Source organism: Mastomys coucha, unplaced genomic scaffold, assembly GCF_008632895.1.
Source record: "Mastomys coucha isolate ucsf_1 unplaced genomic scaffold, UCSF_Mcou_1 pScaffold15, whole genome shotgun sequence".
Lineage (NCBI taxonomy): Eukaryota > Metazoa > Chordata > Mammalia > Rodentia > Muridae > Mastomys > Mastomys coucha.
The window spans coordinates 75,330,039-75,339,808 of NW_022196897.1; the positions used below are offsets into that span (position 1 = coordinate 75,330,039).

The 9,770-nt window shown below is 33.7% G+C and overlaps 1 protein-coding gene across 1 annotated transcript; it reads right to left on the bottom strand.

The window, feature by feature from the left end:
* Positions 1-2,073: 2,073 nt before the first annotated feature.
* Positions 2,074-3,027, bottom strand: LOC116092194 (olfactory receptor 4C15-like). The gene has a single exon (XM_031373542.1). It carries the CDS (start codon positions 3,007-3,009, stop codon positions 2,074-2,076), a length of 936 nt encoding a protein of 311 aa, XP_031229402.1. The 5' UTR covers positions 3,010-3,027.
* Between the last annotated feature and the right edge of the window lie 6,743 nt (positions 3,028-9,770).

The window sequence follows — 9,770 nt, forward strand, 5'->3', positions numbered from 1 at the left end:
GTGAAGAGGATCTTGAAGAAGTTAGGGTAGAGGAAAGAATGATCATATTGATAAAAAAAGTCTGTTTTCAATATAAAAGTGAGCTGAAGCTATAACTGTTAGGAGAATATTAGCACATTCTAATGTTTAAATTAGGAGGAATGAAAATAGGCAGAAAGCTCTCAGTGTTATTTTATATCTAAAATTTATTTTTATTTTCTCCTGGCATATCCTTATCAGAGTCTATAATTGGATATTGGATACAAATTGAATAATAAAGATAATGTTTGAAATTGACCTATGAGAAATCTATTTTGGATATTAGATTATGATTAGAATATTTTGTTTCATAATTTCAATTAAAATAACAATCAAAATGCCATAAAGCAATTGAACAACTAGGAACATATTTGCGTTTTATAAACTAATGCATAAGAACAAATAAATGATTTAACACTTAGAGTCTCTATGTGTATAGTGAGGACATTAAGAAGTCACATCTGACATGAGTTGAACACATGACAGTTACAGAGATTAGGTGGGTAAATCACCCTAAAACATAAGTGTTTTTGTTACACATTTGGTCTCATCAGCAAACTTTATTCAGATATTGTTCTACCAATATCTTAATTCTTTAAACACTCTCTAGAGGGGAACTCAATACAATATCGTACATCCTTTACAGGATCATGCACTTTGGCTCTGGTGAATAAAAGGAAAAAGACACAGAATTTTAAATTATTTTGCCAATAAAATTCAATTGGCCTGTTAGTGCTCTTGGGTATAAAGGAAAACATGCAATTAAATTAGTTTTCTGAACATTCTACTTGACAGCTTGACTTTGTACAACCAAAACCATGAAGTGACATAACACATGTGTTAATTTTAGTGATTTCTATTGATAATTACTTGAATGTAATGGTTTTCATATGTATACTTAAAGTAAGAATTCTAAAATCATCAAATAAATTTAATTTATTATTCTATTTAATGCTAATTTTAAACCTAGGTCTTCTGGATTCTATTCCCTCTGTAAACAGTGGAGGAAATGTTCTCACTATGTGAGGATGCTAGTTTTACTGCTGACAGTAAGTGGAGCCCAATACATGCCTTTGTTTGACCTAGAAGACAGGGTGCCTTGTAGATATTTCTAAGTCAATTCAGGTGATTGAATTTATTGGGATGGGACAGTGACACCACTAAAGAGAAAAAAAAGTACTCATGTTTTCTACTAGACATGAAAGTACCCACCTTAAAAATCAAGTCAAATGATTCCAGAAGACCTAAATTTATGGCTCTGCTTTTGCGGCATTCTCTGTATTTCAAGGTTCCGAGTTCTCACAATATCTCTTAGAAGCCTATTTCCTTTTAGGATAGTTTTGTGTGTTTCTTTCCTAGTTTCAGGTACACAAATATTTTATTTTTTCAACCATTTTTATATAAAATATAGTGGTAATGACATGTATTGTAATTGTTAGTTTTCTTCAAGTATTCCCTTACATTTAAGATGAGATGAAATAGAACTGGTTTTATTTTTTATGGAACAGTACTAAGTAGTCAATTTATAGTTAATGTGTCATCTTTGAAAGAAATTTCTCTACTCCAGTATTGATGCACTTTATAGTGAATGATGTAGTGCCTTTTTCTATGCATAAATCATGAGGTGCTTGTGTAAGAAAATACTGACCACTTTTTCTCTACATTAACTGTTCTAAGTGTAGTCACACTATCTTTGTCTCCTTGCATATGGAGGCTGTTGGGTTTATGTCTACATGTTTTTATACATGATTCAGAGATGGTATTTGTGCCTGTGCAGGTGAATGTAGAGATCCAAAAGGACATTATATAAGTCCATCTACTGTTCTCTATTTTCTTGAGTCAAAGACTGGATTGAGTATTGAACTTGTTGTTTGTCAAATAAAACAGCTGCTTACCAAGCCTATTGGATTTACTATTCTCCACTTCAACACTGTTGGTTTAAACGTGTTACTATGTCCAACTTTTTGCATGTGTACTTGAACTGAGCTCAGGTCCTCTTGGCTGCACACCAAACATACTTACTGATTCATTTCTCCAGAACTGTAAGTGTATACTTTAATATTTATCAGAAACCGTCACTAATCTCTTCCACATTTTCCTTATGGCACTCTTCATTTCCTTATTCCTGAATGTGTAAACCATAGGATTGAGCAATGGTGTCAGGACATTGGCAAATATAAGTGTGTTTTTTTCAAAGGAGAATGGAGACGATGGTCGTGCATATATTAATATGCATGGGACAAAGAATAAAACAACAACTGTAATATGGGACCCACATGTGGAGAGAGCTTTATGTCGACCTTCAGAACTGTGAGCTCTCAAAGAGAACAAGATGACACCATAGGAGACAAGCAGCAAGGAGAAGATAATGATGCAGATAGAACCACTATTGGCAAACACCAAAATAACAAAAATGTGTGTGTCAGTGCAGGCAAGTTTTAGTAAAGGGAACAAGTCACACATATAGTGATCAATAACATTGGGTCCACAGAAGGGTAACTGCAAAGTGAAGACAATTTGTATGATAGAATGCAATAATCCCCCAACCCATGCTATGCCTACCAAACCAACACAGACCCTCCTGCTCATAATGGATGAGTAGTGCAAGGGCTTGCAAATAGCTACATAACGGTCATAAGCCATAGCTGACAGTACAATCACCTCTACTGCAGTAAAGAAGTGTATAGCAAACAGTTGGGTCATGCAGCCTTCAAAGGAGATGGTCTTCCTCTCATTGAAGAATCCTATGATCATCTTGGGCGTTACAACAGTAGAAGTGCATGCATCCAGTAAGGACAGGAATACCAAGAAGAAGTACATGGGGGCACCTAGCAGTGCAGGGCTGTAGATGATGGTCACCACAATTATCATATTGCCACCAATAGTTGCAAGGTAGATCAACAAAAATAGAAGAAACAATATTTTTTCCACTTTTGTGTTCTGAGAAAGACCCAGTAGTATGAACTCACTGACAAGGCTTTGATTTTGCATGATTCTCAAGAAGACAGAAGCAAAATATGTTCAATTAAATCTACAATAATAAGGGGAAAGGCTGCATGTTATTTATAGCATTTCCATCAAGTTGGTTCATCCTTATGCTAAATTATGCTAAATTGACTTTGTCATTATTGAGAATAAGATATTAGAAATGTTTTCATTAGTATAATTGTATAGAATGTATGATGGAAAATGAGGCAAATTGTGGAATATTTAAAAATAGCTACATTTTATCTTGGATTTTGTTTTGTTATTGTTGCTTTTGTTCGTTTGTTTGTTTGTTTGGTTGGTTGCTTGGTTGCTTGGGTTTTTGAGACAGGGTTTCTCTGTATAGCCCTGGCTGTCCTGGAACTCACACTGTAGACCAGGCTGCCCTCCAACTCTGAAAACCACTTGCCTCTGACTCCCAAGTGCTGGGATTAAAAGCATGCGCCATCACTGCCCGGCACATTTTATCTTTGAAAGGTCACGTTTTATTAACCTTTAGAGGATTTTTGAAGTAAAATATTAGCATGTCTTTTGACATTAAACCTAGATATGAGCAAAATAGCAGAACTGAAGCATGGCTGCCCTCAGCAAAGAGTAGAGCAGGACTAAGCAGCCTGCAGTGGGTGACTGGCAGTGGCTCTGGCTCATCTACTGATTACAAGAAGAGGCAAAAGTCCTGTAGAGACATGTAAAAACCACAGCTACATCTTCAATGTGTTTTTAAACCTCACAATATGTATTTAAACCTCAAATAAATTAATCTTATTTTAAATAGTAAATTCGGTGGAGGAAGTGTATAGCTCTGTACTTGGTAGAGGTCATGTGTCTTAAGTGTTAAATTTCACTTTTAAATGATCAATTGAAAACATTAGCAGAGATTTTCTAAAATCATGCTGCTATCAAGTGACAAAGCACAATAATTCCTAAAGAAGCTACTTCTCAGCTCTCAAGGTTCAATTCACTAGCACATTACAGAGGTAATTGTTGATAATTTAATATAAATGAAAGGAGCTTAGCCTGAGTTCTCCAAGATATAAACAGGAGAAATGGAGGGAAGATTTTATATTAAAACTTCAGTGTGTGGGCTATTTTTCTGTGTCCTGCTTCTCAATCTCAAAGCATCTTACATTGTTACTGTTTGAAAGAAATATCTTGAAAAAGGCAACGAAGTAAAATGATAATGATTCAGAGGCTATGGACCAATCAGCTATATCTTTGGTGGGAATGGGAAGCTGAAACGTGAAACAACTCATTGAATAAAGATTACAATCTTGTCTCATCATTCTTTGCTACCATTATACAATGTTAACTTATACAGTGCTAAAAGAAAAATAATTCCACAAAAATGCATCGTTTGAAATTTACATTAACTAATAAAACTCTAAAAATATATTTGTAAACAGTTTACCTACTCATCTAGAAGAAATTTAGGAGAGTCATTTGAAAATATTCAAATGTTATAAGTGTTGTGGTAACCTTAAAACTCTAAGGGTAAGTCATTCACTTGTAAATGGAATATGCTGAAAGGGATCTCTGATTCAGAAACCTTTCTTTTGCAAAGAAAACCAGAGGGAGAAGTTCCAAGGGAAACAAGGAGGAATGTCAATATTAAAATTGAGTAATATCTTAGCTTTGTCTTTTATATTCCACTTTTGATGCTCAGTAGTGCCAAAAAAACTGGCACTGTCATACTTCCATTAAAAAAAAATCTACTATTTTCTTTAGATATTAACAATGAGAAATAGGGTAATTGTGGTTTATGATTACAGTGGTGATGATTTTATATTGTTTAAAAGATGATTGACCGAAACACAAGTCATAGTATAAATTGAGTGCTATATCTTAAAAAAAGTACCAGCTGAAATTTAGACTAAATATAAGCAAACATTGTTATTTAGATAAGGCAAATGTATCCATGTTTTTTACATAATCTTGATACATGGATGCACAATAAAACATTTCAACAGTATCAAGTGTTCGGTTCTATATAATTTATATAATTTATGTTAATCTAAAATTATAGTCCAAGGTGCTGAGACTAATACAGGAAACAGTCCTACATGATGTACCTTTATCAATTCCCTTTAAAACATACACATAAATATAGACACAGACACACATATACATGTGTACACACACATATACAAACACATACAATTAAAAAATAGTGAAATATCTTTGCATGTATTAGGATCCAGAAATAGATCAAACTAGCAGACTTCAAGTTTTTGATCCATGAAGGTCACACTAATAGTTCTTTACTTTTGTGGAGGCCTAACCAGTTCTGATATAAAGTCCAGGTTAAATACACACTCACTGTTTAGCGTAGGAAAAGTTTAAAGTTCTGATCTTGTTTCCTCCACCTCCAATCTTGTATCAATATACCTGGCCAAATTTAAAATTTATTTCATGAAATGCTGCAAATATAAAATGAAAGCTATATATAATAATGACAGTATTATTTTAAACAATATCTACACATATGTTGACATAAAAATGAATCAGTCAAAAAGTCTTTTAAAATCATATAAAAATGATACCTGTTTTAATTATATTATTAAAAACATACTAGAAAATAACCCACAAACACAAGCATGTTTAAATTCTTATACTGATGAATGCAGGCTTCAGATTTTATTCTAAAAATAAAATAAAATTTTACATTAGAATCTTGTACAGTTCAGAGTATTGAAGAAAGATCTAAGACATCCATAGTATGCATGCTATGTAAATAAGACTATAACAAATTACACTGACATGATACTATAAGTTAAACAATAATAGGAAGACTTGAACCATGGTACAGTTTTCCAGTATGTTAAATGACAAAATAATAGGAAAACTAAATTACCATTTATTAATATTATATCTATAACATTATATAAGATAAAAGATAGCACATACACATAGTTACAAATGTCTTTAATCCCAACACTCAGGAGGCAGGGGTAAGTAGATCTATGTGAGTTTGAGGCCAGCTTTGTCTACAAAGTGAGTTCCAGGACAACCAGAGCTACATGCAGAGGTACATAGTGATATTCTATCTAAAAATTTAGTATTTATTTGCAATATATGTTGAAACTATTATTTACTAATATTTAAATTTAAATATCAAATTAAAACCCACAAAATCAGATTTACTTTAAAATTCTGAAAAAGGTTGTGAAACTGTAGATTATTTATCAGAACAGTAAGGTCGGATGCCAACAGCATAATATCTCACTTTAACATTTTTTCACTAATATCTATGTAATTGAATATTCAAGATCTAATCCTCATTTTGACCATGGCCACTGTGTCATCTCCTTGAGGTGTGATCTTGGGAAGTATGCATCCATATACCCAACTGTCCATATTTCCCATTATATTCTATTAATTACTGCAACAAAAGTAATTGTAACACTGGGTAAACTGTATATAACATTTAAAACCATCAGGCAAGAATAGAGAGTTTCATATTCTCATAATTCTTCATAAGCAATTAATTTTAAATTTATTTCAAATAAGTATGTAAATATTGCAATGAGATTCACAAATTAAAATCTTTTTTGAAACTGTCTTTATGTTGCATATGTATTTCATTTTATTTAAGGTTATTAGCTACCAATGAAATATTATTAGGTAGCTCTAAATATCCCTTTTCATATCTCTCTAAGAAATGCATTCCCCTCAGGTTACTAACCTTTGTCTCTCTGTGTGTTATTCTGATGAGTTCCCTCAATATCTCAAATTCACTCATCCTACCGTTTTGGAATGTGTGGAAAAAGACTTTCTATTTCCTCTTGTCTACTCCTCTTCTCAGGTCTGGTGATTCAGTTCATTTTAAGAAAAAGATAAGCCAAGATTTTAAATTAGCTGACTTGAAGTAGTTCAAAGCTTCAGTTTAGTTTTTCCTGAATGTTCAGAAGCAGAAACCTAATGCTTAGGGGAATATGGTGAATAGAAATCAGAACAATTCACTTTATAAATTAAGTCACTCAGAAAATAAAGTTTTTCCTCTATGTACTATGAGTTAGTATGGAAATAGAACATTTTATAGTCATTATTAATATTATAGAGAGTTTGGCAACATTTTAATCTACTGTGACCCTATATCAGCATTCTTTAAACAACGTCAAGGTTATATAATCATAAGAATACTTTGGATAGAAATTGGAGTGACCACTACTCTGTGAAGGTGCCAGCCATGGGCCAAGAAGCCCATGAGTCTTCTTGGACAGGAAACTTTTCAGTGGTGGTTAGTACAAGGCTCACTCTCATCAGAGAGAATCACTTGCTAGTAGCACCGTGATTGAATACCATGAGACATACTTAATGTAAATTGAGACATATTAGAGAACAAAAAAATAAATAAAACAAAATAGATAATAAAACAAGACAGATAATTGAGGAAAAATGTTAATGGATTTCTTAACTATTTGTTTTAAATATGAAGATGAAAATATGTTTAAGTTAACTAAACAAAATAAAACAAATACTAAGAAGCAAGAAAGGGAACTAAAGTAAGAGATCAATGAAAAAAGAAGGAAAGAAGGGAACAAGGAAAAAAGAAAAAAGGGATGAAAAGAGAGAAAGAAAGGGGAGGCATTTAGGTTGCAATAATATTTATTCATTGGGCTCTTGAACAGTTCTTACTTTCGTGTTCTATTTTCTGGGCTCCTTGAGTATCATTTTATTCACTGCTTTATGCCCTGACTTTGTACATAAATTCCCCATTAAAAGACTAGAGTATAAATGACAGAATACAGCAGTAAAATGAAAAATCAATATTTGCATCAAGTGCAATAAAATGACCACAAACCCAAAATTTAAAGTGTTTCATCACAATGTAAAATCATCTCTGAAAACACAGGAGTCTCACCTGTGTCAGTGTGTTGAAAATCTTAGAAAACCCATCTCCTATTTTCTAGAGAGCAGTCCATTCAATGCTGTCCAAAATTCTATGGCTGTAGTCAATTCTTCATTCTACATTTAAAGAGAAAAGTCCATGGTAGTGAAAGTAGAGGATTTAAAAATACTAAGTGGTAAAATGTTTCTCTTGTGCTATCTTCAATGTGGTTTAAGAATAAAGGAAAACTAAAGGAGCCAATATTCTTTTGTAATTGCAAGTGGAATTTAATATAGGTTAGGCCATCTACCTGTGAGACTTATTCTTAGCTCCCCTAAGGTTTGGACAATTTCTGGCCCCAGGAGTTTCAAAGACATAAATCTGTGTGCTTTTGCAATTGCCGGAGTGTTTATCATACTTCTGCCCAAAGTTAATTTTCAGAATGGGAAGTGAAAACTAGAAACTTCCCAGTAGCTACTTGCCTAAAGAAATTGATACCTCTTTCAAGTAACTTTTATTATTGTTAAAAGCTCTTCAGTGAAGCATTCGTACCCATTTGTACTTACCCTATCCATGAAGCAATGTTGAAAGGATAAATTTTATGTCATTATGCAGTTATCTAATGGTGCTCTTTGTTCATAATTAAAATGGCTTTGTCAGAGCCAAAAGACGGAACTTCATAACACTCCTTCCCATACTCCAACTCCTGTCTTCTTTCTGCTCGCTCTTTTACAGTATTCCCTTGATCTTGGAGAAAGGAATATAGCTGTTCCATTTAGAAATGAGCATTTAATAATGACTTACATTCAGAATATCAGAAATGTGAACCTGTGCATTAAACCTCCACCCACTGCAAAACGAAGCTACTTTACCAATATCTCAGAAGTACACTAGAAAATGGGTATACATAATATTTTAGTCAAAATATTCTTTTAGAAAATCAACAGTAAATGCTCTTTTAGGAGTTGTAGTCTTTTTCGTAGGCCTATGGCCAAGTTTACAGTACCACCAATGTGATACCTTTTGTGGAATATATCTCAAATCTATTCTGAAACAAATCATCCATGATAACATTGTAACAGTGGGTATATCTTCTTTTATGGGTCAGTATTCCAGTATGCCATATCACAGCTGGTAAGATCATTAATTTTTCTTTGAAAACAAATTGTATAACCTGTTCTGGAATTGTAAAAACTAGCCAGGAAGGCAGAGCGTTCTTAAGAAGTTCTTAATTGTCAGTGAATTAATACAGAATTATAAACAAGTTATATATTTCCTACATATGATCTCATGAAGTAACCATTTCCCCTCCAAAAGGAAGGAATGGATACCTTAGTAATGACAAAACGAGAGCAATAAGAGCAGGTCCAATTCCAGAATTCTTTAACTCCCTGCACCATGGCCTTTGAGACTTAGAATCATTAGAGATATAAAGAAACAAGAAGGCCCTTCCAGTCCAGCTCTTCTGCCTATCATACAAGCATCCTCTCTCCTCAGTTGTTTCCACTCTGACTTAGAAGCTACTTCTGTCTATGTCCCATGCTCTGGCATTACCAGCACCCTGGTGTCTCCATTGCATCTTAGGTTTCACATTTACAGGGTTACTCAGTGGCCCTGGCTTTGTCAGCACCCTGGTGTCTCCATTGCAACTTAGGTTTCACATTTACAGGGTTATGCAGTAGCCTCTCAGAAGCTGGTTGCAGGATCTCCAAGCCTTCAGTATCTTTATAAAACAATGGAACAAGATCACATGACTCCCCAATTCTTTTATTTGTTTAGATATTTTCTTTATTTACATGTAAATTTCTCCATTCCCAGTTTCCCCTCCAAAAAACAAAGAAACAAAAACAACAAAAACAAACCCTTGTTGGCTCCCTCTTCCCCATGCCTACCACCCCGCCCTCTCCCACTTTCTGGCCCTGGCATTCCCCTACACTGG